Source organism: Carya illinoinensis, chromosome 11, assembly GCF_018687715.1.
Source record: "Carya illinoinensis cultivar Pawnee chromosome 11, C.illinoinensisPawnee_v1, whole genome shotgun sequence".
NCBI lineage: Eukaryota > Viridiplantae > Streptophyta > Magnoliopsida > Fagales > Juglandaceae > Carya > Carya illinoinensis.
In genome coordinates this window covers 40,920,798-40,947,621 of record NC_056762.1, presented here as the reverse complement: position 1 = coordinate 40,947,621, position 26,824 = coordinate 40,920,798, and the positions used below count along the sequence as shown (strand labels likewise).

The following is a 26,824-nucleotide window of genomic DNA, read 5'->3' as shown; positions in this document are numbered from 1 at the left end:
TTAAAAATTTTGTTGGTGATGACAGATAATTGACTGAATGTTAGCTTATGTTGAAGATATATGTATGTAGCCAGAAAGTTTATCGAACTAGGAATGATGCAACTAGCACGGTGTTTGAATAATTCTTGTGTTTCTCTTTTTACTTACAAAAAAAAAAAAAAAATTCTTGTGTTTTTTTTTTTTTTTGGATAGGTAAACGATAGTATTAATATGAATATGTATAGCTTAAGTAAAATAAGAAGTTATACAAGAGATAAAACCTATCTAAAATGTTAAAGAAGACAAAAGAAAATCGTGCATATTTTGGCCATTAAAGTTTACAGCGATGGCCCAGAGGACTAAATAAGAGAAAAAAAGAGAGCAAAGCTTTACTAGTGTCTGCTCCTTGTCCTCAAATATCCGCTTATTGCGCTGTCGTCATATGCACCACATAACACAGATTGAAATCATTTTCCACACGGCTTTGATCTGTGGTAATCCACCCGGCATCCCCCAACTAGCCAATAACTCAGTCACCATAGCAGGCATCACCCAATTTAACCCGATTTTGTTGAACACTTCGTACCACAAGGCTCTCGCTGTCTCACAATGTAGCAACAGATGATCCACGGTCTCTCCGGCTTTCTTACACATACAGCACCAGTCTGCAATGATTATTCGGCATTTACGCAAATTATCTGTCATCAGAATCTTACCCAGGGCCGCTGACCAGACGAAAAAAAGTGCTTTGGGAGGTGCCTTATTCCTCCACAAACTTTTCCAAGGGAACTGACTATTTGGTGTGGTTATAAGGGATTTATAGAATGAGCGAACCGAAAAGTTCCCCTTACCCACAGGTGTCCACCACAACTTGTGTTTCTTTTTCCTAGAAAAAAAAAAAAAAAAAAACTCGTGTATTTTTACTCTCTTGTAACCAGTTGACTTGTTTTGGCTTAGTTTCTGAATCACGCACAGTTGGGCAAACTTGGGATGTCTTGGATCTCACCATCTAAAGCTGTTTAATGCAAACATATATGATGGATTAGCATATTGTATGATCTAATTTTCCTTTTTGCATAGATAGAGGCGAAGATTGCGAGCCTGTTTCCTTTGTAAACTGGTCTCTCTCTCTCTCTCTCTCTCTCTCTCTCTCTCTCTCTCTCTCTCTCTCTCTCTCTTTTCTCTTCTTTTCTTTTTTTTTTTTAAAGAAAAAAGAAAAATAGGCCAATATCCCATCATTTTGTAAGTTTGCTCATTTTGTTTGAAAGTCGTATCACAACTTCATCCACAGTTCACTAACTAATGGACTTGTCATGTGATATGCCCACATGATCTGGTTACTATAATGAATCTAGAAGTTAAAGCACTAGTATGAATTTGAAAGGTTAGAACTTACTTTTCTTAATAAAAACCTATAGAAAGCTTTTGCATGTTGCTGTAGGTTGGGGAGTCATAGAATCTCCCCAAGAAATTGGACAGTGTAAGAATGGATCTACACTGAAAAGGAACTATGGTACCTAATCAAGGTAAACACTGCTGTATATAAAAGGCTTTGCAGGTTCACATTTGATTACGAGCTGTTATGGCACCGGGGTCATTGAGTTCCAGTTGCTTGTAAGAAGGTAAATTTCTTTCTCTTGCAGCTGGTTTTCTGTACAATAATGCTGAGAATAGAATTTGGCTGCTAAAATGTCTTCCCAGTTTGGACAATGTTACTTTTTGGAGGTCTTAGGCTCTATGAATGACACTAACTATTATGAAACCAATACCTTTCCGAAAGAATTGAATCTCTGAGAGTTTGCACTCACTTTCGTGCTCTGGTATAAAGGACTTGACAAGCTTCGAGAGTATCAGACAGATAAAGTCATATCTCTGCTAGTAACCATGCCAAACTCTTGAGAACATAAAAGTACATCATTTTAAGTGGTTTCATAATAGTTATGCTGGCTGCTGCCATCCCAACACAATGTGAAATTGAGTCGGAATGGGGGGATTGTGATAACGTTAACGTAAAAGAATACTTTCTCTTCCGGTGAGAAATAAACCATAATAATTGAATAAATTATCTGCTAATACTTGACACTTTCTGGGCTGCTTTAAGTAAGCCAAGCCGTTTACAACCATGCCGAAAATAAAGGGAAACTAGTAGCTAACTAATCGACTCAAACACGTAAACAGACACGTAAAACAGAGCATAAAACAGAGCCCCTAAACAAAACACCAACGGAAAGAAAAACACGTAAAATACGTAACTCCTTGAAGACCCATTCCTGCGTAATCAACTAACTCAAGCTTCCCACGTTCCCAACGTCCCTTACGACCCGTTCTCGTCTCTTGTTGCATGCGGCATGCATGCAACATAAACTGCATATTGATCACATACAGTTTATCCCAAATACTTGGGATTGGGTTTATGGAACCTCGTTGACTGCCGTGGCCTATCAATACTCCCCCCGTTTAGTGGATCCTTGTCCTTAAGGATCGTCGGTGAGAATTCACTCAACAGTTGCTTCGTTTGTTCCCAGGTGGCGTCCTCCGGTGGTAGATGCTTCCATTGCACTAGGCTCTCTTCAACCAGTTGACCTCCCTGTTTGACCCAGTGGTTGTCCAGGATTAATTATGGTTCGAGTTCGACCACTCCTTCATCAGAGACTGGTGGCAACATTGTCTGCTGTGTTTCCGTAAGGCTGTCATTTTCTTGGTATCGTTTAAGTAACGACACATGAAATACGGGGTGAATGCGTGTGCCTTCCAGTAAGTCGAGTTTGTATGCGACTGGTCCGCATTTCTTCAAGATCACATAGGGTCCGTAAAAACGACTTGCCAATTTTTGATGGACCCTTTTGAAGGTTGTTTGTTGTCGGTAAGGATGGAGCTTCAACAACACTCGTTCGCCCACGTCAAATGAAATATCCCTCCGCTTGTTGTCGGCCATTTACTTCATTCGGTTAACTGAGCTCGCTAAATTAACCTTCAATTGCTGAAGCAGTTCATCGTGAGTCATTAACTGCTGATCCACTTCGTGTACTGGGGACAGTCCGTCTGTGTAATATGGAATGGTGGGAGGCAGTCGTCCATACAGTGCTTGGAATGGGGTCATCCCCGTAGAAATATGGTAGGTAGTATTATACCAATACTCTGCCCAGGGTAAATAATAACTCCATTTACGCGGCCACTGGTGCACGAAACAACGAAGGTATTGCTCGAGGCAGCGATTGACGACTTCTGTTTGTCCATCGATTTGTGGGTGGTATGCGAAACTGAGCTGCAATTTGGTATCCGACATCTTGAAGAATTCCTGCCAGAATTTACTGATGAAAACTGGGTCTCGGTCACTAATGACGGACTGCGGCATCCCGTGAAGTTTGATAATTCCCTTTACAAATTTGTCGGCCATTGTTTTTGCAGTAAACAGGTGGGTTAATGCAAGGAAATGGGCTGATTTACTCAACCTGTCGACGACCACCATAATCGTGTCCTTGCCTTGAGAAACTGGAAGGCCTTCAATAAAATCTAAAGTGATGTCGTCCCAGACCCGACACGGGATTGGCAGCGGTTGGAGGAGTCTGGCCGGAGCTAGTGTTTCAGCCTTGACTTTTTGACATACTTCACATCCTTTGACGTACTCCTGGACTGATTTATGCATTCCCGACCAATAGAACTGCTGTCCTAATTTCTTATATGTGCGTAAAACTCCTGAATGGCTGCCCACCTTCGTATCGTGCATTTCATGTAGCAATTTGCTACGTAAGGCTCAGTTGTCTGGAATGACAACTTTGCCTTTGAAGAAAAGTAGCCCCTGATGCCACACATAAGGTCCCTCAGGATGACCCGTTGCCTTGTGACCCATTGACTGGATATACGGATCATTTGTTGCTGCCATTTTAATGTCTTCCCATATATTGACATGCGGAATAAAAATGCTATGGAGAATGGGACTACCTGGTTTGCGTGATAATGCGTCGGCAGCAGAGTTTTCACATCCAGGTCGGTAGACTATCTCGTAGTCGTACCCAAGGAGTTTAGCTACCCATTTCTGCTGCTCTGGTGTGGCAATCCGTTGTTCCAAAAAAAACTTGAGACCGCGCTGATCCGTTTGAATGTAAAATTTCTTGCCCAGAAGATACGGACGCCATAAACGTATAGCCTCTATGATGGCTAACATTTCCTTGGCGTAAGTGGACCAGGATTTCTTCGTCACTCCAAGTGCTCGACTCATGAATGCCACCGGTTTGCCTTGTTGAGACAGTACAGCTCCTATGCCTTCCTTGGAAGCGTCCGTCTCAATGGTAAATGAGTCCTTGAAATTCGGCATTGCTAATGTGGGAGTTGTTGTCATGGCCTGTTTGAGTGCCAAAAAAGCCACTTCTGCTTCATCATTCCAGCCGAATTGGCCTTTCTTCAAGAGGTTGGTAAGATGTCGAGCTATAATACCGTAATTTTGAAAGAACTTCCGGTAGTAACCTGTCAAGCCTAAGAACCCATGTAGTGCTGAAATATTATTAGGCCGTGGCCATGCCACCATTGTGGCTATTTTACTCCTGTCCACTTCTACTCCTTGGTTAGTAACAATATGACCCAAATACTCTAGTTTTTGTTGCCCAAAGGCACATTTACTAGCCTTAATAAAAAATTGGTGCTGCCTCAATATCTCCAAGGTTTGCCTTACATGCACTAAATGTGTGTCCCACGAAGGACTATAAACTAATATATCATCAAAGAAAACTAATATAAATTTTCTAAGATGAGGCCGAAAAATAGAATTCATAATGGCCTGGAAGGTAGATGGTGCATTGCATAAGTCAAACGGCATAACCAAATATTCGTAATGTTCATTATGCGTTCGGAAAGCAGTCTTAGGGATATCAAGAGGATTTACTCGTACCTGATGGTACCCAGCCCTCAAGTCAAGCTTGGTAAAATACGAGGCACCATAGATTTCATCCAACATGTCCTCCACGGTGGGGATTGGAAATCGGTCTTTAATGGTTGCTGCGTTGAGTGCGTGATAATCTGTGCAAAAGCGCCAATTTCCATCTTTTTTCTTCACCAAAAGGACGGGTGATGAGAAAGGACTAGTGCTGGGTTGAACAAGTCCTGAGCTTAGCATTTCTTGTACCTGCTTTTCAATCTCCTCTTTTTGATAATGTGCGTATCGGTATGGTCGCACATTGACTGGTTCGGTTCCTTCCTTTAGAGGAATGTTGTGATCAACCGCGCGAATGGGAGGCAAGCTTGAAGGTTCGGAAAATACATCAGAGTATTCCTACAATACTGCTTGCATGCTTGGATGTATGAGGTCTTCTGGGTCCGCTTTGGTGACCGGTAGGCAAAAAGCTAGGATAGTATGGCCTGGTCGAACGCCCTTGGATATTGCTTTAAGTGATGCCGCTTGAATATTTTGGCCATCGATCCCTATCAAACGTCTGGTCTGGTTGTCCCAGGAAAATTCCATGGTCAATCTTTTCCAGTTGCAAACCACGGACCCGAGTAGCTCAAGCCATTGGATTCCCAAGACTAAATCCAATCCTGTGAGTGGTAGAGAATAAAGAGTTAATGAAAAAGTTATGCCTTGCAGGTTTACTGGTACCTCATCGAACCTCCCATGGCATCTAAGATCGGCTCCGTTAGCTATCCGCACTGTAAATGCCTCAGTCGGTATCACTGGTAATCGTAGTAGGCTGGCCATACGCTCACTAATAAAATTGTGAGTCGATCCGCTATCAATTAACGTGATTATGTCGTGGGCACCGATCCTGGTAGCTACTCGCATGGTCTTGGGTGCTGTCCAACCTGTTAGAGCATGCAACGTGATCTCTGGTTCAATAGTTCCCTCCTGGTTCTCCTCCACTAGTGGTTCTTCGTTTACCGCGCCACAAGTGCCGTTTTCGCCATCGTGACCTTCCAACATGAGGATTCGAGGCCCCTGATATTTATGTCCTACAGTAAAACGCTCATTACAGTTAAAACACAGGCCTTGAAGTCGCTTACGCTGCATTTCTTCCCAACTCAAGCGTCTAATAGGGGCGGCCGGTGTTATTGGTGTTGTTCGGTTAACTGGAGGTAGAGCTAGGGGAGCTCACACTGGAGGTGGAGGGCGTGTGAATCTCCGCTGTCTCGTTAGCTGGTCATCTCTCATGCGCGCGAAGCTGATGGCATCTTTCAATGTTTGAGGTTTAAACATTCGAATCCCGTCGGAGATTTCCGTTTGTAAACCGCCCACGAAAGTTCCCACAAGAGCTTTTTGTGTCTAGCCCCTCACACGGTTGCCCAAGCATTCAAATTCCTTCTGGTATTCACGCAAGGACCCAGTTTGTCTAACCCTCAAAAGGGCTTCGTTGAAATCCTCGCACTCCGAAGGTCCGAAGCGAGCCCAGAGTTCCTCCTCAAAATCCAGCCACGAGAGCACGCGTCCGTCTTCCTGGAATGTTCTGCGAATCCACTGCCACCACTGGTTGGCTTCCTCTTCCAAGTGGTAGGAGGCCAATGAAACTCTTTGTGCCTCGGGCATATTATGGAACTCAAAAAATTGGTTCACGTGATTGAACCACTCCGTCGGATCATCTCCTGAAAATCTGGGAAATTCAAGTTTTGTCGTTTTGGACGATACCATCAGCCGTCCTCCTTCGTGTCCGTCTCGATGATGATGTCCGTGGATGGGATTCTCCTAGTTTGCAAGCAAGACATCGGAAAGGCGGTTGAGAGTTTCTTCTACATGACGAAGTCGGTCAGCCATACCGAGCTCTATCCGGTGTAACCCTTCTTGTACTCCACCCAGTCCTGCTTCTAGCTGCTCGATTCGCTCCTTATTGGTTCCCATTAAAAAAAATTCAACCTGGCTCTGATGCCAATGATAGGTCCCAACTTGTGATAACGTTAACGTAAAAGAATACTTTCTCTTCTGGTGAGAAATAAACCATAATAGTTGAATAAATTATCTGCTAATACTTGACACTTTCTGGGCTGCTTTAAGTAAGCCAAGCCGTTTACAATCATGCCGAAAATAAAGGGAAACTAGTAGCTAACTAACCGACTCAAACACGTAAACAGACACGTAAAACAGAGCCCCTAAACAGAACACCAACGAAAAGAAAAACACGTAAAATACGTAACTCTACGTAACTCCTTGAAGACCCATTCCTACGTAATCAACTAACTCAAGCTTCCCACGTTCCCAACGTCCCTTACGACCCGTTCTCGTCTCTTGTTGCATGCGGCATGCATGCAACGTAAACTGCATATTGATCACATATAGTTTATCCCAAAATACTTGGGATTGGGTTTACGGAACCTCGTTGACTGCCGTGGCCTATCAGATTGGTAATAGAATAAAAAAATGTTGTTGCTTCCTAGATTTTGAACACTGGGTTTCTTGCGTGATACCCCCATATGATAAGGGTAAGTGGCGAATGAGATCCTACATTGCTTGAGAATGAGAAGTTCTTACTCTTTATAAGGTTCCAATAGAACTCCAATTATACCATTGAATAGTCCTTTTAGATAATAGGCCATGTGGTTTGGGCCTTTTATTGGGCATTACAAATAGTATCAAAGACTAGTTCCAACCATAAATGTGGGACTTGAGCTGTGCCACCTACAACATATAGGCCCAATGAGGATGTCGGGAATTTAAGGGGGGAAGATTGTGATACCTCATATGATAAGAGTAGGTGGTAAATGGATTCCACATCATTTAGAAAGGAGAAGTTCTTGCTCTTTATAAGATTTTAGTGGCTCCAATTATATCATTGACTAGTCCTAAGCAATGTGGGATATAGGTAATGTGATTTGGACTCAGATTTCACGACCTTCTTTCCTTGTGTAAGTGGTCAAAATTGCTTCAACAGCCACATTGATGAAAACTTATCCTGACAAGTATGGTGCCATATAGATGGTTGATTGTCCGTATCTTCTGAGAAGCAGGATTTAAGAAACCCATAATTCATCAAGTATAGTCATCTGAAGTCCCTGTTTTCTTGTCTTCGTCCAAAGCTAGCTATCTGTCTTTGCCCCATAGCCAGCTTCAGTACGGTTCTTACCCACAATATCTGCACCGATGTTATGTCACTTTGGTTTCTTGCTGGATCCAACGAATTTTGGTTTTGATTTCTCTAATTTCAGGGCCCTTCACATGCAGCAAATGACAAATAAACCATGGAAGTTGACATGTACGTTGGATGACGATACGTATGGATCCATGCTGTTCATGGGGAATGCTCCTTTGGATAAACGTGCGTGAAAAATCATTAATTTTGTTTATAACCTGGATGTAAAATTTTCAAATGTGACATTCTTCAATTACTAATGCTAATAAATTAGTAAAAAGGATTTTAAAATTCTAAAATTCTAATATTTATTAACACGACATTTCAAATCATTTTAAACTTCTTCGAATAAATTCATGGTTATTTAATGCAAGACTAGACGACGTGGCTGAGCGAGAATATATGTTCTTTCAAATATTACTTGTGCTATAGATAATATATATATATATATATATATACTAGGTGGGAGTAACGTGCAAAGCACGTTTGTTTAATTTTATGAAATGATTATTTATAAAAAATAATATATATTTTATAAAAATTATTGATGTCACTTAATAATTTAAGACATATTGAAGAAAATAAAAAAATTAGTTCAAAGTATCATATAATCCAATACATGTTTATAACATCTATAATTTTAGCAAAGATGTATACGAAAAATTTAATAAAAGTCTAACACAAACGGCAATTCAAAATATGTGTCGTTTGATGTTTGTATTATAATTTATCAATTTATGTCATCCTGTAGACAATCAATAGAGACAAACTTTTGTCACGTGCCTATCATAGCAAGCCCACATATGGAATATGACTTAGCGGAAGCTACGTCCTACTACCATGGGGAAAAAAAAACACTTTGATTAAACACACTTGTATGATATATTATATGAGATTTTTAAATTTGGAATACTCAATAATCTGAGTTAATGAAACGTATAATACAAGTATATTATACTTAGGGATTCACGTCTTATGCACCTAATGCACGTGTATATGTTAAGGAGAAAGAGAAAAATATAATAACTAATCTTTAATTACTTATTATTATATAAACTATTAAGTATTATAATTATTGAGATTAATAAATCATATAACAACATTGAATGCTATATTTTTCAACATTTATGTCTTCATTTTATGTGTCAAACCGTTAAAACAAACGGTGTTAACTTTAACGGAAAAACAAAAAAAACCGTTAAAACAAGATTTTCCGTTTCCTACACACTTTTTATATATAGAAGATATAGTTGTAGATCCTAATTATAGCTATGTTTAATGCCAACTTTGTGAAATAAAGGTTAAGACTTGTCAAACCCTGCACCAAACATGGTCCATACAGGTCCAGCTGGTCCCGAAATGCCAGAAAACTGCAAAAGTTGGCGTTGAGACCTGCTGATCAAGTGAACTCTGATTGTAAAGTTGATTCATCATGGATTCATGTGTATGAATCTTTAACGAGAATTTCTCTAATTTCATTATATTTTGTTACATCAACCTCAAGCTGTACAATCACGTTTTTTATCCATAGACTTGTCTAAAGAAGAAAACTGAAGAGGAAGTACCATTGATTGATATATACAGACAAAAAGAAGAAGTTTATAATCTTCTGTTCTCCCGGCCCCTACAGATTTACACATTTGAGACACAAAATTCTTATGCTACGTACATGAGTTTAAAGAGTTTTGGGTCATACATCGATTACAAAGTTGCGACAGATGGGGCAACTCGGATTGAGCCTGAGCCATTTGTCAATACAAGCGGAGTGGAAGAGGTGCTTGCACGCATGAAAAACCCGACATGACTCCCCATCTATGAATTCCTCCAAGCAGATGGCGCATTCACTATGACTTGATGTTATGTCCTGGCGCCTGTAATTTATAGCCGGAGGTAGTAAATCCAGGTTTCGTAGATTCTGCCGTTGTCCTTGGACCTCCTCCGACTCCACCGTACGTCTATCCAATACTTCCACCAACAGTATTTGCAACAATGTAACGTTCCTGACTGGAGCTGGAGATTCTGCATCTTGCTGAGATGAAGCAGGATCAATCCAGGTTCGGTTAATTGTGTCTCCTGCTTCATGATCATCGTTACGCGTATATAATGAGAGACAGGAAACCAACACGCTGAGCGAGGTCTGAATGAGGGCAATTGCAAATGTGAATGTGAAGCATAAAACTACAGCGAAGAAAAACATCAGAAATACTTGATTAGTCGTATCGATGCTGGACTTAAGACTAGGAAAATGAGGTGGTGGGGAAAGAAAAGCTTGAAGATCATCCATGGGATTTTTCTCCTGGCGTTAATGTCCGCTAAAAAACAAAGGTTGAGGCTTGGGATTGTATTTGAAGTTGTGGCTATATAAATGGATAAAACCCTCTAGAAAAATATCTGTTGGGAATCCAGACCTGCATCTGTTGCATGTTCAGGGGAAAAAACCCCATCGGAAAATTGTTTTAACAACAAACTGTAATTGCAAGGAGTGAAAGAAAGAAACTGCTGTAAATCCAGCCTGCATTGGATGTGGAACCCAATTATAGAGGGTTTTTTTCTTTTTTTTTTTACCCATTTTGTAGGAGGAAGAGATTTAAAAAAAAAAAAAAAAGTATAGGCAAAGTATTTGTCAGGTTAGCTGGCGAGTGAGATGAGATATAAAATTTTTATCTCATTTCATTATTACAAATTTTTTAAATTCATACACAGAATATAATAAAGAATTCAATTTTTTCAAATTTCAATTCAACTTAACTTTCATTTAAAATAAAATTCTCATATTACTGTTCAAACATACCCTTAATCCCCATATTAGTGTCTTTTAATTATTTCCTAAAATATTGACAATACATGACGCGTTTTAACAAAAAAAATCTCGACACTTATTGCAGGACAGCAGATGAGTGAGTTTCAGATGTAGCATGCACCAATTTCTTGCATCCAAAAACACGATCGATGGAACTCCGACACATAGGACAAGTCCGGCTCTCCATCAACCAACGTTGAATACAGTTTAAATGGAACATGTGGTTGCAAACTGGAAGAACATGACACCACTGTCCATTCTCGAAATCTTCCAAGCAGATGGCACAGTCCTTAACACAAGTACTTGATGCTGTTTTCTGGCTTCCATATCTTACTGCTGATGGAAGTATCGCCGTCACTGGTGCAGCTTGCTGATCATTTTGCCTTCTGTAATATTCCGGCTCCGAACCCTCTAGAAATCCATCCAACTCATCCAAAAACCTAAAATTAGATCGGAGTAAACCTTGAAGCAATGCAACCAGGCGAAATGAATGTACAATACTGTGTGAGTGATCTCCTCCTTCAAGATCATTGCCACCACTCCTTTCCCCTATCAATGGAAATCAAAAACAATCATGAGAGAGATATAGTCGAAATCATGCTGCTTTTGCCATGACAAATAATCCATGCATGGGTTAAAGGCAACAAAACAAAACATTGTAAACTGTAAAACTTCAAAATACCTGCGTGGGAAGCCATGGTTTAGCTTCGCTGCAAAAACAGGCTTGATCTTTCCTGATCTTCTTTCTTTATGCTATGCGGGCTCAAACGTCACATGAAAAGGGGTTTGTGTTTAATGTGGGGAGGAGAGTTGAGTCTCCTGAACTTAAATAGTTTTCTAACACACAATCCTAGTCTGATTACATTTCCTACTCCTATACAACTACGGTCTACCAATCCTAATAGTCATAAAATAGATATCAAATATATGAAAAAATTAGTCACAAGCACAACTATATATTAATATATGTATTAATTTAATGTGATTGATTAAAAAGTAAATTTTATTAAAAATAGTACTAATTTAAATTTTAAATATGAAAAAATCAATATTAATACGCAAATTAGTACGCGACTTTATATGTATATAGCAAAATGCCAAATATATATCTAAAAAAAAAAATTATGTGTCACTTTTATATATTCTTTACGCACTAAATTAATGTTATTACTGCATCATTATTGTTAAATATAAAATAATAATTTTGACCAATTATATAAATAGGGTATAAAAAAAATACAAAAAAATGATTTTATGTAAGATAACTCTTTTTTACAACTAATAAATAACTTGCTGATAATTTAACTACACTCTTTAATTTTCTCTAAAATTCAATTACCCTAATAAAATTGATTAATTAGAGTATATATATACATATATTCCCTTAAACTGGTTTGTGCCAGTTTCTCTATCCTCTTTCTAATCTAATTTGAACTACAATACCTTAATTAACTTAATTATATATGTTGTTTTTTTATAAAATAATATTAATTTAATTAGATATTATTAAATTTTTATTTAAGAATATAAGGGAAAATCCAATGGATATTGTGGATTAACAGTCAAAGTAAATATTTTGCAAAATATTAGCTGCATAATGTCATAAAAGAAAGCACTCCAAAAAACCTAAAAACTCCTAATAAAGAAGAGAGCAGCATTTTTAGGCTTTTTTTTTTTTATATTAATTATCTATAAATTTATAATCATTTTTTAAAAGTATATAAATTTAAAACAATATTTTAATCATAAAATAATTATATAAAAATAAATCAAAAAATAATATCGCTTGATATAATATATTAAATTATAAAATTATTTTAATTTAACAATTGTCATAAATTTATAATTCTAATTCCTATGGGAGTTGTTTCCGTTCAATATTCGCATACATGCCATTCGTCACGGAACAAAACCCCATCAAAACCCTAAAATAATTGCGATCCCTTCCCGCAGATATTGAATCGTCTTCATTTGAAATCCAAACTCTTCCCAAATTTCTTCCAATGGAAGAGGATACTATCGAAACTCAAACCCAAGCCTTTCTCTATGAAACCCTTAGCCCCCTTAGCCCCCTCTCTCTGTCCACCGCTGATAAATCTCTTCCGTCCGATCACATCGAGCCCTATACCGTATTCCGTAACGAGATATCTCTCTCCACTCTCGATTCAGATTCCCATGAGACTACCGCACCCGATTTCTTCCTCCTCGACGTCGGCGCCGGTAGCGAGGACTCCGAGCATATCTTTTCTACGCCGGCGCCAGTGCCGAAAATGCCATCTCGCGAAGCCGGGACGCCGATGCTTGAGAGTAGTTGGTTCCGTGGGAACTATAGATTTAAAAGTCCTATGGTTCAGCTTCATAAAGGTAGTGAACTTAGAAATCGTATGGTTCAGCATTTTGATTTGTGGCAATTTTGTTCGGTTCGAGGTAGAGAAACAAGCTAATATTTCATGTTTCATGTGCTTTCAGGAACTGGGTTTTCCGTAGTCTTGAATAATTTTATTTTATTTTTTGTAAATTTTTTTCTACCATTATCCACAGAATTTAAACGGTTTCTTTGGGACAATAGCAATACGCTAATTTGGAGTGAAGAAATCTAGTTATTCGCTTTATTGACCAGTTCTGAATAGTTTTGTGACTTAATGTCTTTGCAAGGTACAAACATTAATGTTTCGTCAAAATGTGAGCTAGGTTTAACAGTAGATTTCATGTAAAGATATGCCATTTAATCTAAGAGTTTCGGTTTGGAATGTATGCTCCTATATGGGGATAAAAAGATCTGTTGTATTCGGTCGGGATCCTCTAAAGACCATTTAGAACTCCATTTGATTATGGTACACAACTTATAAATGGTTCTGTAACTTGTTTGCTGATGGTGGATATGACAGAGATTGTGGATTTTTGCGATTTTCTATCTCCAACTCTAGAAGAGCAAGCTGCTCGTGATACAGCGGTAGAATGTGTTTTTGATGTTATTAAGCATATATGGCCCCACTCCAAGGTCTGTTTGTCTGTCACTCTGTCTCCCCAACCCTCCCCTACTGTTTATTAATTTATTTTTATAAGTACACCCCCCCCCCCCCCCCCCCCCCACAAAAAAACAAAAACAAAAACAAAAAAAAAAACTTTTTCTATTAGAGAAAAGCCTGACAGGCAGCGAGGTTTTGTTGTTGACTGTTGCTTTCTAGGTAGAAGTTTTTGGATCATTCAAGACAGGGCTCTATCTTCCAACTAGTGATATTGATGTAAGTTATCTTTCTGCGTTATCTTATACAGTTAAAAACAGGTATCTCCATAGAATTTTACATGATTGTCTATGATATTCTGGATTATGGATGTCTTGTACCTTGTTGACTAAATTTAAACATTTGCCTGACTTCTATCCATTATAGGTCGTGATTCTGGATTCCGGTCTTGGAAACCCGCAAAAAGGTTTGGTGGCTCTTTCAAGGGCACTTTCACAGAGGGGAATGGCAAAGAATATGCAGGTATACTTTTTTTATGATTGAATTTGTCTAGCATGTTTGCTAGTTAGGTGGGTCTTTTGTTTACTTCCCGTGTATTGGGGTAAGACCTTTTTTAAGTTTAAAAAAATTTATGTGACTTAAATAAAAAAAAAAAAAATTGTTTGGCATGGACTTTTTTTTTTTTTTATCTAAAATATTACAAAATGTCTCAGGTGATTGGGAAGGCTCGTGTGCCAATTGTCAAATTTGTTGAAAAGAAAAGTGGTGTTGCATTTGATATAAGGTTTACCTGTCTACCTTTGGCGCTTGAGTTGAATCTCCAAATTAGTTACACATGATAATTGCTTCATATTTGGGGTTGGCTATTAAATTGGGTTCGATACTTGTTGGTTCTAAATATTTCGTTTTAGTTTTATTTCAAGCATATTGTGTATTATTTTGAGTTTACAAGAAAAGAGAGGAGGGCACTGTTTCCAAGCTTTTAAGATCCTCTTTGTTATGTTCTCTCCTGTGGAGGTTTGCTTCTAGGTAGTTGGCAATGGATTGGATTTATCCAACGTTTGAATCTTAAGCACTTTTTCATTTTGTAGACCAATGGTGAAACATGTATTGAATCTTTTTTTATAAAAAAGCAAGAATAAAAATACTTATTAAAAAAATAAGAATAAAAATTTCATGAGAGAGAGACATAGAGATTGGGTTATGTCGATATTTTAATATTTACATTGGGAACACGGGCTATGTTTCACATTGTATTCACACTAAGTTGACTAATTTTACTTGATTAATCTAATCATTTACAACAATGATGATTTTAATTTTACTGGACTAATTTTACTTTTCTCTCTTGGCTTATAGTTTTGATGTGTCGAATGGACCCAAAGCAGCTGAGTTTATTAAGGTGGGTTGTGTAATATGCCATATCTTTTGGTTTTGACATCTATTTTTAATTGCAACTACTGATGCTACATGTATAATGATGACATTGTTAATTCCTTGATTGGAGAACACACTGAGTATGCTGCAGCTTAGCAAGCAATGTTTTGCGTGCTCAAGGCTGTTTACATCTAATTTATGGTTCTATATGTGGTTTTTATTTTTCAGGATGCAGTCTCAAAGTGGCCTCCATTAAGGCCATTGTGTTTGATCTTGAAAGTATTTTTACAACAGAGGGACCTGAATGAGGTATGGGTTTCTATTACTTTCATGTAATTTTTCATTCCTGTCTACCTAATTGGTTGTTCTCAAATATGTAGGTATATTCTGGTGGAATAAGTTCTTATGCACTCCTTACCATGGTCATGGCAATGTTGCAGGTGAGTTATGCTTGCACCTGGATGACCCTGTACAGCTTTTGGATTTATTTGTAGGATGCTAGGGCAATAAATGATCATATAGAGTTTTTATTGAGAACCCATGCTATACCAATATAAGGATGGGCTTTTGAGACAAGTACTTCTAATGTATTACATTAGATACTTACCTAACAAAAAAAATGTACTACGATGGATACTTCATTACGTATATGGTGTTTTATCTTACAAAAGGCTATCTTTTCTCGTTCCATGATCATTCAGCAATTTTCTAAGATCACGTTTAAATGGAGCAAAATAAAATTTTCATTTTTCCTGATAGATTTTGATATTAGAACCCAATCATTTTCTCTTGTTTCTTTGGAGCAATGTGTTGAAGATGCTATTGTAGACCATTTAGTAGTGAATCAACTGTTGAGATTAACTTACCAACCGCTTCAGTCGCTTGACTTATGGCTTGATGTGGCGTTTTGTATCATAATTGCGACCAGTTTTCTGCTGAAAATATGAGTAGTGCAGACATTTATGCACATCGAATGTGATCTTGGTTGATGCTAAGTTCTGGATAATTAGTCATTCCCTTATTGGCCATGTGTGCCCACCAACCCTCTTTGCTCCTCTCTTTTCCTGCCATGGTGTAAAAATTAAATAAATACAGGCACTGTTTTGTAGATATTGCTTTGTAATGCTATTCATCTAACAATTTCTTTAAATGGATTTTTTGTGTCTTGTCTTTTTATCTTTTCTTTTATTAATTATAATGTTGGTGTGGACTATATAATGAAGTTTATGCCACAAAGGAAACGTTGTAATTCCTATTTATCTCAGTATTTGCAAATCTTAAACACTTTTTTGTGTTTTTTTTGTTTGTTTTTATTTTCCTAACTAATTATGTTGTATTGACTTATCCACATTTCATGCCATAGAGTCTCCGTGAGTTCCAAGCATCTCCAGAACATAACTTGGGAGTTCTGCTGGTATGTATTTCTGGAGAACCTTTGATGTATGTATGCTTTAATTTTTTGAGGTCCTGTTCTTTTGTTGTATACTCGAGTAAACTCAGCATACCCTTTGTTCAAACTCATATTGGTATAAGAAGTATGTAGCTTAAGTCCGCTAATTATGGATTGCATTTTATACATCATACTTGCTTTTATTCTAGACATTGGACGTTCATTTTAGCCATTTATGGACATCAGAAAAAAGCAGGGTGGAGAAGGGAAAAACCTCGTGCATTTCTTTTTTTCCCCCTCATTAATGTTTTTCTTTGGAAAATAGGTACGCTTTTTTTATTTCTATGGATGCCAATTGAACACTACAGATGTTGGTGTATCGTGCAAAGAGGCTGGCACCTTTTTCTCAAAGAGATTGAAAGGGTAAAAAAAAGTTCTTCATGGTGACAGGATCTTTCTATTTGTTCTCACCTTGTAGTGTAAATTGATTAAGTTGTACATCTTTTTTTATCCCTTTTCTTAGGTTTACAACTAATGGACGGCCATTTCTCATCGCAATTGAGGACCCACAGGTTATCTTGCAGATTTTTTTCTATGTCAATAATGTAGGGGGGTTGTTTGGGAAATCAAAGGGCATAGCCAACAAATGGAGGCTTAAGCCAGAGCAGAACTTATGCTTTCACCTTCCACTCCTTTTGGCTGACTTGGTGGATGCCTTAATGCTTTTGTAAAACTCCTGAACAGGCCCCAGGAAAGACCTGGTTCACCTCCTAATTTGTATTTTTTTTGTCTGGTAAAGGAGTTTGTTTGACTAGCAAATAATAATTTGAGACTGTCATTTTGCTTCTTCTCTAAAATGATGGTCTCGCATTACTGCACACCTGAAGAATGCTGTGTTCAGGATCAGAACAAATATTAATGAAAAATTGGAGGTGGCCCTTGTCTTATAGTCCACATCTCTCATTTGTAGTTTAATTGACCAGATTTCCTGCTTCTGTAGGCACCTGAGAATGACATTGGGAAGAATTCCTTCAACTATATCCAGGTTTGTTCAATGGATTGATCACGTTTTTATTGGCTGAATCAATGAGCTATCCATGTTTTCTTGCTCCCTCTGCTTCCAAAGACGAGTGGATGAAATTAAAAATTTGTTGTTTAATCTTTAAAAAAATGAATTGTTGGTCTGTATGTTTGCTTTGAATTGTATGACATATATTTTCAGTGTAGGACTCTAGTACTCCTTCCACAAATAGTCTAGGCAATCTTAAGAGTAGATGATGAAGGAGATAGAAATACAACAAAGAACGAGGTCTGGCTGGATTTTATATTACTTAATTAACGCTAGCCTGTAATCAGTCTCATTGTGGCGCATGGACTGTCAAAATCTCCAAAAATTGCAGCTTGGTGATTAATTGCATCACCTTTTTTGCATGATGGCAGTTTTTATGCCAGCTTATTTAGAAGGATTAATGATAAGCAGAATTTGTAATATTTTTGAAGAAGTGATAATATGTTCGTGTTTATCGACCATGAATATTTGCATATTGCTATTGCAAATAGCAATAAACCCTGAAAGGTCAGAATAGACCTGTTGGTTAACACCACCTTAAAAGCATTAGGGCCAGAGTTTTTAAACGCATCTTCTAGGGTGACTATCTTCTCTTGGAGGCTGTCTTGTATTTCTTTTTTATTGACGTCAATCTGGTGGCTGAAAATTGGAATCATATGGCGGGATGGCATCATTAGTAGACCTTTGCAAATCTAAGCTTCACACTTACAAATTGGTGACGCATTTAGTACGTCACTCAGAAGCTGTAAATGAGCAAGGGAAGGGCAGGCAACTGGTGTTTTTTTTTTTTTTTGTAGACCTCTTTTAGCAAAGCTAAACTCGCTGAGTGTAGTCCACTATATAACGAGAACCTGTCTACCCCCATCTTGTAACCGACAGTTTATATTTCCTATTTTTATTTCTTCTAGGAACCCTGGGCTCCCTGTAGGAAAATACACATGGGGTATACAGATTCTGATTGAGAACTTCTCTCTTGCAGATTAGATCAGCTTTTGCAATGGCTTTTTCAACATTGACAAATCCTAAGGTAATCATGGGCCTAGGCCCCAACAGAAGCATTCTCGGTACCATAATTAGACCCGATCCTGTCTTGTTGGAGCGCAAAGGAGGGTCCAACGGAGAGGTGACATTTAACAGCCTGCTTCCTGGAGCTGGCGAGCCATTACAGCATCAGCATGGACATCAGCAGGAGATTTTATGCAATTGGCAGTTAGAAGATGAAGATCTGCTTCCTCGTGGAAATGATATGGCCGGAGAAAGTGCTCATTCCTCAGGAAAGAAGAGGAAAGCTTCTTGGAAAAAGAAGTTTAATAAGAAGGTTAAACAGAATGCAGAGGTAGGGAAGCGTATGCAGGACGAAAATGGCTCAAGGGGAGAGACGCGTAGGACAAAGAATCGTTGGAGGCATAACCGTGATGTCAATGGTTTTGGCCGTCATACTGGTGGATCTTCACGGAGTAGATAGTGCCCTTTCATGCTTTTATCCTTGAAAGGTCATCCGGTTGGTCCACTGCAAGTGGATTCTCTACTGCCGTTACTTGGGCAGAACTCAAAATGGTGAATTTAAGCCCTCGATCGGAGGATTAGAGTGATGATCCCATGTCTGTTATACAATTTTGAGCCTCCCCCGTTTCCTAAACCAACCATGGTCAATGCCAGCGAATGTAATTCGAAATGAGCAGTCGCCGAAGTGTAACGATAACATTTTAATGTATAATCTGCTCAGTTATGGCCTCTTTCTGCTTCAATTTTCTTTTTATGTTTTATTTGTTTTGTTATTCATCACTAGTGAGTGAATTGTAATAGTTTTATTTATCAGGGTGTATCATGTCCCAAATCCTTTTTGGTAGCTTTACGTGCCAAACGCAGCAGTTTGAAAGCATTCCAAGGAATTAGTATTATGAACAATCAATTTCAGTATGCGCCATCCATATTCCATGTTGCACAGTTATTCAAGCTGTGGATAAGTTTAATATATACCATAGCAACTAGTAAGCCAGTTAGTTTGCAAAACTTTTTTACAAGATCTAGGTTTCTACTGTGCAATTTGGGCCAAACCCAGTTACCCAACAGAAGATGCTATAGCCAACATCTCATCCGACCAGTGGTGCCCTCAGCAAATTATTACGCGGGTACAGATAGATAAATTATAAAGAGAAATAATATTTATAATTATAAAAACGTGTAAAAATTATATAATTTATTTTAAAAAATAAGTAAATACGATATTACATGAAAAAAAAAATTTAATAATGATCTTGCTATTTTTTAAAGATATTGTCCTACAGTTACGTATTTTATAATTATACCTAATATTATTTTATAATTAAAGATATTTTATAGTTACGTATCCCCCCAATCCAGCCTACGTGGCTTTTTATTTTTTTTTTTATTTTTTAAATTCAAAACGGTAGCGTTTTGGTCATGGGTTATGATTCAATTTCCTCCCCCAACATCCTCCCCGCGCGTTCTTCTTCAGTTGCTTCTTCAGAAAGCTTCCCCGGCATTCTCTCCAAACTCGCCCTGCTGTTGTTCTTTCGCCGATGTCACCCTCTGGCCGGCCCGTGCGGCTCCTTCACTCCGGAATCGAGTAGCTCGAAGACGCTGGCAACGTGGGTCATGATTTCGGCACCGTGTAAGAAAAAGATCATCTCTACTCTGTCCATTTCCGTACGGCACATCTAGCTTCCATTCCTGCACGGGTTCAAGTCTTCCAGTGTTATTGTAGCTGGAGAGAGCCACAGCCACCGTTTGTCGTCTTACAAGGGTAAGAAATTAAAGGAAAGGGTTTTTATTTGAATATTTTGGTTTCATCACTCCATTGTTAGCATTACTCTGATTTTGTGTTTATTCCCGATATGGATCTGCGGACCGATGTTAGTTGGACCTGTGTTTTGTTGGGTTTTTTTGGGTTGTTGATGTTGTATGTATGGAACTGATTTTTTGCCACTGATTTTTTGGTTGTTGATATCATTTGAACTCCACGTTGAAATCGTATTCCCAAGCCTTCCTGTTTCTCTCCCTCTTCGCTCCGATTCTCTCCAATTTCTGGTCATGGTGTCCCATTTGTTTCCCACTTTCTAGTGATGATGGAGCTGGAGTCCCTTCAACAAGTGATTAGAGTGGTAGCGCATAATAAGACTGGTAGTTAGTCCACGATTCTTTCATTCTTGAACATTACTTTTTTTTTTAGTTTATTGCATTAGCGTCTGTAAATATACCTTTTATTTTTTTTTCTATTTATTGGATGGAGGGTAGGGTCTCTTTTGTCTTGCCAATTCGAGAGAGTCTATTTCGAGTTACCCCATCAAAACATAATTGTAGTTGAAGAAGCCTTGGCAAATTGACTCTAGTGTATTATGTCCAGCACCTTTTAAATCAGCTCGTCCCCAGCAGAAAGGGAGAGTTCCTTTGGCTTTCAGATCACGCAGAAAGGTGGTTTTTATCCCTTTATTAGTGAGTAATAAAAGAGAACTCAGAAGTGAAAAGAGCGGTTATGCTTGATCTATTAGCTGATGAAACTGAAAAAGAAAGGCCCCTCACATTTTAAAACGTGATATATAGTATATAGGAACACTCAACACAATCTTTCCATGAGCGTTGAGAGTTGGTTTTTTTGGCTCTTGAGTGCAAAACTTGAAATTGATAAGAGTGTTTCTCGGACAGTTCACGCGCAAGTTGAGGTGCCCACTTTCTTTTTAAAACCTGTCCATTTTACACCGCATGAACACCCTATATATATATATTTTAATTTCAAGGGGTGCATAAATGCTTTAATTTGTAGTTTTAAAGATGAGTTATCGATCTATATATATATATGCTTGGAAGAAAAATGCGATTGAAGAAGTAGACGAGAATTAGTCTCCCGTACACGATCTTTAACATTTATTTTTTCGTGTTCTTTTAGAGATCTAGGTGAAATATTATTTACATGATCTGCATGCAGATGCAGATATATATAGATCATGAATGGCATCAGGGGTCTCACTCACTCTCTCTCTCTCTCTCTCTCTCACACACACACACACTAGTACTTTTCTTGATGTAAATCATCTTTCCAGCACTAAACTGAAAGTACTACTTCGAACTAGACGAGGAAGGACTCGATCTAGATATATAATTATGCTAATAGCTAATAGATGTGTACTCAACATTTTGCATTTTGGTAGTTCATCACGTGATGCGCCGCTGCCGCCATCTTGAAATTATAGTGGGGTCTTTGATTTAGGACACCCAAGTAATTAAGCCCAAGGTTGATGGCTTTTTTGGACTTTTGGCTCTAAAGGCTTTTTTGGACTTTATCAGCCAGTTAATTTTCGGAAAAAAAAAAAAAAGATCATAAAGAAATTTCAAACATTAGGAAATGAGAAGGAAGGATACAGCCAACCCAAAAAAAGAAACACAACTTGTAGAGATTAGACTTGGTTGAATATTCCAACTTGTCAACATACATGAACTACAGAAGAAAGTAGAGAGGAAAGTCTGAAAAACAATAGACGAATATTTTTAGCTTCCATCTTTTGCATACCCACTTGTTTCTTCAGCAAGCTTCTCCCACACGTTTGCCATTTTCTCTGCATATCCAGCCTGTTTATGCAATATCATTTGAGGGCAAATTTTAAAATCAACGCTCAACGGTAGAAGAACATGTTATGTGTATTTTTCTAAAATACATGACATGGTCAGTTATAGTTATTGATCTATAACATATTCAATGGTTTTCTATTTCAATTACTTAAACAGAAAGTCGGTTAAAATTCATCGTAAGAAAGAAAATGACTGAAGATGACAAAATATAAATTGAATGACAACAATTTTCTATTCTAGATAGATCTCTTGAACTACAGTTCTCTTGAACTACATCTTCATCTATAGCCATGCAGCCTTGTGAGGTTTCAGCCCACTAGATAAGCTTTGTCCACTAACATTTGATTCTAGTAGATACTGTGCCAGAGCTGAAAGAGCTCCTCAAATCCGGTGATGGGCGAAGAGGAAACTAGTAGGCCATCCATGCCTTCTACATCGACCCAGGTATGATACAAGAATTGGAAATTTGTCAACTCGAATGCTGGTGCGGACTATAGCTTTAATTTAATGCAAGTTATGTATGTATATTGTAGGGATATCACCTGCCATATATGATGCCTACATATCCAAATCCATATCCGTATACTTGGGGTAGCCAGGTCATATTATTTTGTATATTCAATGTTTCCTTTTATTTTATATTGTTGTCGGTATTGTTTTTTTGCCTTCGTGGGTTTGACTCATTGTAATGGAGTGGGTAATTGCAGCATTTGGCAATGCCACCCTTTGGGCCAACCGTGCCATACCCTCTATCGACTAATCCGGAGGAGCTGAGACTAGGTGAAGATACAACGCAGGTTGTTATTTAAGGTCATTTATTTTATAGTTTTTCTTGTACCTTCGTATTTTCCTTAATGAATAACACAATATTCAAAATACAGCATTCATCCATGCCACATGACGTACCAACTATGCCATTTAGTGTCGAAAGTGAGAAGAATGTTGGAGGTACATTTTTATGTATATCATATTAACATCTATTGTATATAATAAAAATCTTGCTTCCTAATCTTCTTGCATTTCCTCAATAGAAACTTCACCTGACAAAAGTTTATCCCCAAATGTGGAGGATCAGTTTGAAGTATCAGATGAAGATAATAAAGTTGAGCCTCCGAAAGCTGGTATGAAATTTGGGTCTAATAAAGAGGTTTTATCATATTACAAACGATATGCCAAACAAGAGGGTTTTGGGGTTATTATAAGAAGGACGAAGAGAGATATAGATGGCCATGCAAGGTATGTGACGATTGCATGTGCACGTGGCGGCAGGTACTATCCATGCCATAGTAACTTATCAAAGTCACGACCAACAACAAAAACAGATTGTAAGGCGAAGGTTAATGCTCGCCTAGTGAAGGGGGAATGGGTGGTGACCAGTGTCGAGCTTGTTCACAATCATAGTACTATTAGCCCTAAAAAAGCAAGATTTTTTAGATCTCACAAAAATTTAGATGAATACAGTCAGAGGATTCTTGACTTGAATGATAGAGCAGGTATTCGGATACATAAAAATTTCAACGCACTTGTGACTGATGCCGGGGGGTATGAGAACTTAGATTTCCAAGAGAAAGATTGTAAAAATTTTATTGACAGAGCTCGACATTTGAGAATGGGTAAAGGAGGTGGGGAAGCACTGAACGAGTATTTTAAGAGAATGAGGAAGATGAATGATGGCTTTGTGTCCGTCATGGATGTGGATGATGAGTTTAAAGTTAGGAATGTCTTTTGGGCTGATGCAAGAAGTCGAGCTGCGTATGAGTATTTTGGTGATGTGATCACGTTCGATACAATATACCTCACAAACAGGTACGGAATGCCATTTGCTCCCTTCGTTGGTGTCAACCATCACGGACAGTCCATACTTTTAGGGGCAGGCTTAATTTCAAGCGAGGATACAAGTACATTCGTATGGTTATTTGAAGCATGGTTAGAATGCATGAATGGACGGGCACCCCACGCCATCATAACAGACCAAGACAGGGCAATGAAGAATGCCATTGCCATTGTATTCCCGAACACAAGGCATCGATATTGTCTCTGGCATATAATGCGGAAACTTCCTGAAAAATTGGGATCCCACTCAGCATACCATGAGTTGAAGACTGCCATTCAGAATGCAGTCTACGATACACAGAGTTGTAAAGAATTTGATGAGAAGTGGGGGCAGCTAATGAATAACTATGCTCTTACTGATAATGCATGGTTGCAGGGGTTGTACACCGAGAGATCATATTGGGTACCAGTTTATTTGAAAGGTGTATTTTGGGCTGGTATGAGTACTACCCAACGGTCTGAAAGTATGAACGCCTTCTTCGATGGATTCGTGCATTCCGGTACGACATTAAAAGAATTTGTCGATCAATTTGACAATGCTTTGAGGAAGAAGGTGGAGACGGAGACGACAGCTGATTTCCATTCCTGTAACCAAACAATCCCATGTGTTTTTTCATTCAAAATTGAGAGGCAGTTTCAGTCATGTTACACGAATGCTAAATTTAAAGAGGTCCAAGCAGAGGTTATAGGGATGCTTTTATGTAACCCTTCACTTGTCAGCACACAAGGTAGCATTTCTACCTTCAATGTTTTTGAAGAAATTTCCACCCCTGCTGGCCAATCCAAAATTATGAAGTACGTAGTTTATTTGAATAAAGAGGAATCGGAAGTTAAATGCACTTGCGCCCTCTTTGAGATGAAGGGGATTATTTGTAGGCATTCATTTAAAGTATGTCAGATGAAGTACATTCATGCTTTGCCAGATAAATATTTGTTGGACCGATGGCGGAAAGATACAAAGAGAAGATACACACTGGTTAAGAGTAGCTACGATGATTGTCGCCTCAATCCGGATGCACGTCGGTATGAGGAAGTTGTTAAAAGATGTATACGATTTGCCACACGTGTATCTCGAAATGAAGAGCATGTAAATGCATTCTTTCAGTTTTTGGATGACTTTGAGCTGAAGTTGGTAGGAGTAGAGCCTGTCACTTGTTCAACAAAGGATCAAGAGAATGTGGACGCTAATAGGGGTAAGAAAATATTAAGTCCACACGTTGTTCGGGGGACAGGGAGGCCGCCAACGCGAAGAAAGGTCCCGATGGTTGAGAAGGCTGCTGGGAAGAGAAGGAAGAAACATGTATTAGGTTTTGGTTCGTCGCTTGTATTTCCATGAAAACGAATTGCATACATATGGGTTCGTAATTTGTGTTTTTTTCTATTTTCCAAATTAGATCAAGAGGAAAATATTTGACGACGAACCACAAAATCACAACAATCTGGTGTCAGAAGTCTATCCTTATGTTGACGACGTTGTTATCCCAACCCAGTGTAGTAATTTAACACAAGCAACGCCACTAGCAAATGACGAGGTGTGAGGTTATTTCCATGGGTGTGCTGATTTTCATTTATTACACGAATGCAGTTTTTCATTTTTAATTTCTCTATTATAGTAATATGTTTATTTTGCATGTGATTAGGCTATGCCAAGCTTGCCCCATGATACTTAGAATTGGATACTGTATGTGTATCTTGGATATCTCAGTATTTTGTGTCATCTGAGGTGGAAGATACAGCTTCGACATTTGATTTGAGCAACTATGGTAAGCACGTATGAAATCTAGTAGATGTTTTTTAATTTTATGCAATATAAAGATATATCACATAGCATCCAATTTTTATCGCATTTATGTTTTACTAGGTTTGCTTTATTTTAATTTCCTCAATAGCGTGTATCTATATATATACAACTTATAACTAGCACATCTGACAACACCCTTGATGTACTTAAACATAAATTTCACTCTTTAACATATCTGTGGTTGTGCACATGCAGTTTTTTATGGGGGGAGAGAATGATGATCATCATCATCTTGGTCTACTACCATTGAAATGTGGGGAGTGTAGCGAATATTATCTCGGCATCCGACCCATACGGAGTGAAACATAACATACCAATGATATGTTATATATTTTATTTATGGGATTTAGAAGCTTCACTTCTGAAACCACTGTGCTTTCTAATTTATATGTTATGAACAATTTCTATTTTCTCAAGTTTATTATATATGTGGCGGATACACTAGTAATTTTTCGTATTTTCATTTAATATCTTGCAGGTACTATTTGCAGATGATAGGAGGATGTTTTTGATCCCACTCAACTCTGTGGAATGTGTATGTATTTTGCCAATATTTTGGAGGCTATGGCATAGGAGTTGAAATTTAACTAACTTTTGTAGAGGAAGTTGAAAGGAGAAAGTATTTTGTGCAGGAATTTGTAAATGAAAATGTGAATTGTGTATTTGTAAATGTTGGTTGTATATTAAGCGGGTTGGAAAATTTGAAGTACATTCGTATGGTTGTATATGAAGTACATTCGTATGGTTTAAAAATTGTAATATGAAGTGGCTGGAAAATTTGAATATAAAAATTGTAATATGAAGTGGAGCAATTGAATGCAGCAGGTAGTGTAGAAATCGGTCATGAGTTGCAAATAACTCCAATATAATTATTAATTTTGCCTAATCATTGAGATGAGTTGACCATGCGGAAAGACAATTTCCATTTCCAAGAATTCCCAAATCCGGCCAATCCTATACAAAGAGAACATGCTTTT

General features: G+C 38.1%; 4 protein-coding genes across 7 annotated transcripts; 2 read left to right on the top strand and 2 right to left on the bottom strand.

Moving 5' to 3' along the window:
- Window positions 1-9,714: 9,714 nt before the first annotated feature.
- On the bottom strand, window positions 9,715-10,308 carry LOC122282503 (putative RING-H2 finger protein ATL21B). Its single transcript, XM_043094451.1, has one exon. The coding sequence runs from the start codon at window positions 10,306-10,308 to the stop codon at window positions 9,715-9,717; it is 594 nt and encodes a 197-aa protein (XP_042950385.1).
- A 520-nt stretch (window positions 10,309-10,828) lies between these two features.
- On the bottom strand, window positions 10,829-11,603 carry LOC122280669 (RING-H2 finger protein ATL79-like). The gene is made up of 2 exons (XM_043091646.1): window positions 11,507-11,603; window positions 10,829-11,373 (listed from the first exon to the last, which is right to left on the bottom strand). The coding sequence occupies exons 1-2, from the start codon at window positions 11,520-11,522 to the stop codon at window positions 10,901-10,903; spliced, it is 489 nt and encodes a 162-aa protein (XP_042947580.1). The 5' UTR covers window positions 11,523-11,603; the 3' UTR covers window positions 10,829-10,900.
- Window positions 11,604-12,676: 1,073 nt separating this feature from the next.
- On the top strand, window positions 12,677-19,437 carry LOC122281557 (terminal nucleotidyltransferase 4B). Its single transcript, XM_043093143.1, has 13 exons — window positions 12,677-13,188; window positions 13,713-13,825; window positions 14,013-14,069; window positions 14,217-14,312; window positions 14,504-14,574; window positions 15,150-15,192; window positions 15,396-15,476; window positions 15,548-15,607; window positions 16,531-16,581; window positions 16,883-16,980; window positions 17,081-17,129; window positions 17,558-17,602; window positions 18,606-19,437. The coding sequence occupies exons 1-13, from the start codon at window positions 12,828-12,830 to the stop codon at window positions 19,089-19,091; spliced, it is 1,611 nt and encodes a 536-aa protein (XP_042949077.1). The 5' UTR covers window positions 12,677-12,827; the 3' UTR covers window positions 19,092-19,437.
- Window positions 19,438-20,103: 666 nt separating this feature from the next.
- On the top strand, window positions 20,104-26,668 carry LOC122280900 (protein FAR1-RELATED SEQUENCE 6-like). 4 transcript variants are annotated; one of them, XR_006230086.1, is made up of 7 exons: window positions 20,104-20,393; window positions 22,568-22,657; window positions 22,747-22,812; window positions 22,921-23,010; window positions 23,095-23,161; window positions 23,245-25,809; window positions 26,043-26,668. XR_006230086.1 is itself a non-coding variant. In XM_043092019.1 (5 exons), the coding sequence occupies exons 1-5, from the start codon at window positions 22,607-22,609 to the stop codon at window positions 25,380-25,382; spliced, it is 2,412 nt and encodes an 803-aa protein (XP_042947953.1). In that variant the 5' UTR covers window positions 20,104-22,606; the 3' UTR covers window positions 25,383-26,668. The 4 variants fall into 4 exon arrangements, 1 of the variants encoding a protein (XP_042947953.1); XR_006230085.1 differs by having other exon boundaries at window positions 20,104-22,657; window positions 23,245-25,578; window positions 25,687-25,809; XM_043092019.1 differs by having other exon boundaries at window positions 20,104-22,657; window positions 23,245-26,668.
- The last annotated feature ends 156 nt before the right edge of the window (window positions 26,669-26,824 follow it).

Bases quoted from the DNA above. Each gene is read 5' to 3' on its own strand.
- LOC122281557 (XM_043093143.1), top strand. From the start codon at position 12,828: ATGGAAGAGGATACTATCGAAACTCAAACCCAAGCCTTTCTCTATGAA. The intron at 13,826-14,012 runs GTCTGTTTGTCT...GTTGCTTTCTAG, and splicing joins ATATATGGCCCCACTCCAAG to GTAGAAGTTTTTGGATCATT. The intron at 15,193-15,395 runs GTGGGTTGTGTA...TTTATTTTTCAG, and splicing joins AAGCAGCTGAGTTTATTAAG to GATGCAGTCTCAAAGTGGCC.
- LOC122280900 (XM_043092019.1), top strand. From the start codon at position 22,607: ATGGGCGAAGAGGAAACTAGTAGGCCATCCATGCCTTCTACATCGACC. The intron at 22,813-22,920 runs GTCATATTATTT...GGGTAATTGCAG, and splicing joins CGTATACTTGGGGTAGCCAG to CATTTGGCAATGCCACCCTT. The intron at 23,011-23,094 runs GTTGTTATTTAA...TTCAAAATACAG, and splicing joins TAGGTGAAGATACAACGCAG to CATTCATCCATGCCACATGA.
- LOC122282503 (XM_043094451.1), bottom strand. From the start codon at position 10,308: ATGGATGATCTTCAAGCTTTTCTTTCCCCACCACCTCATTTTCCTAGT.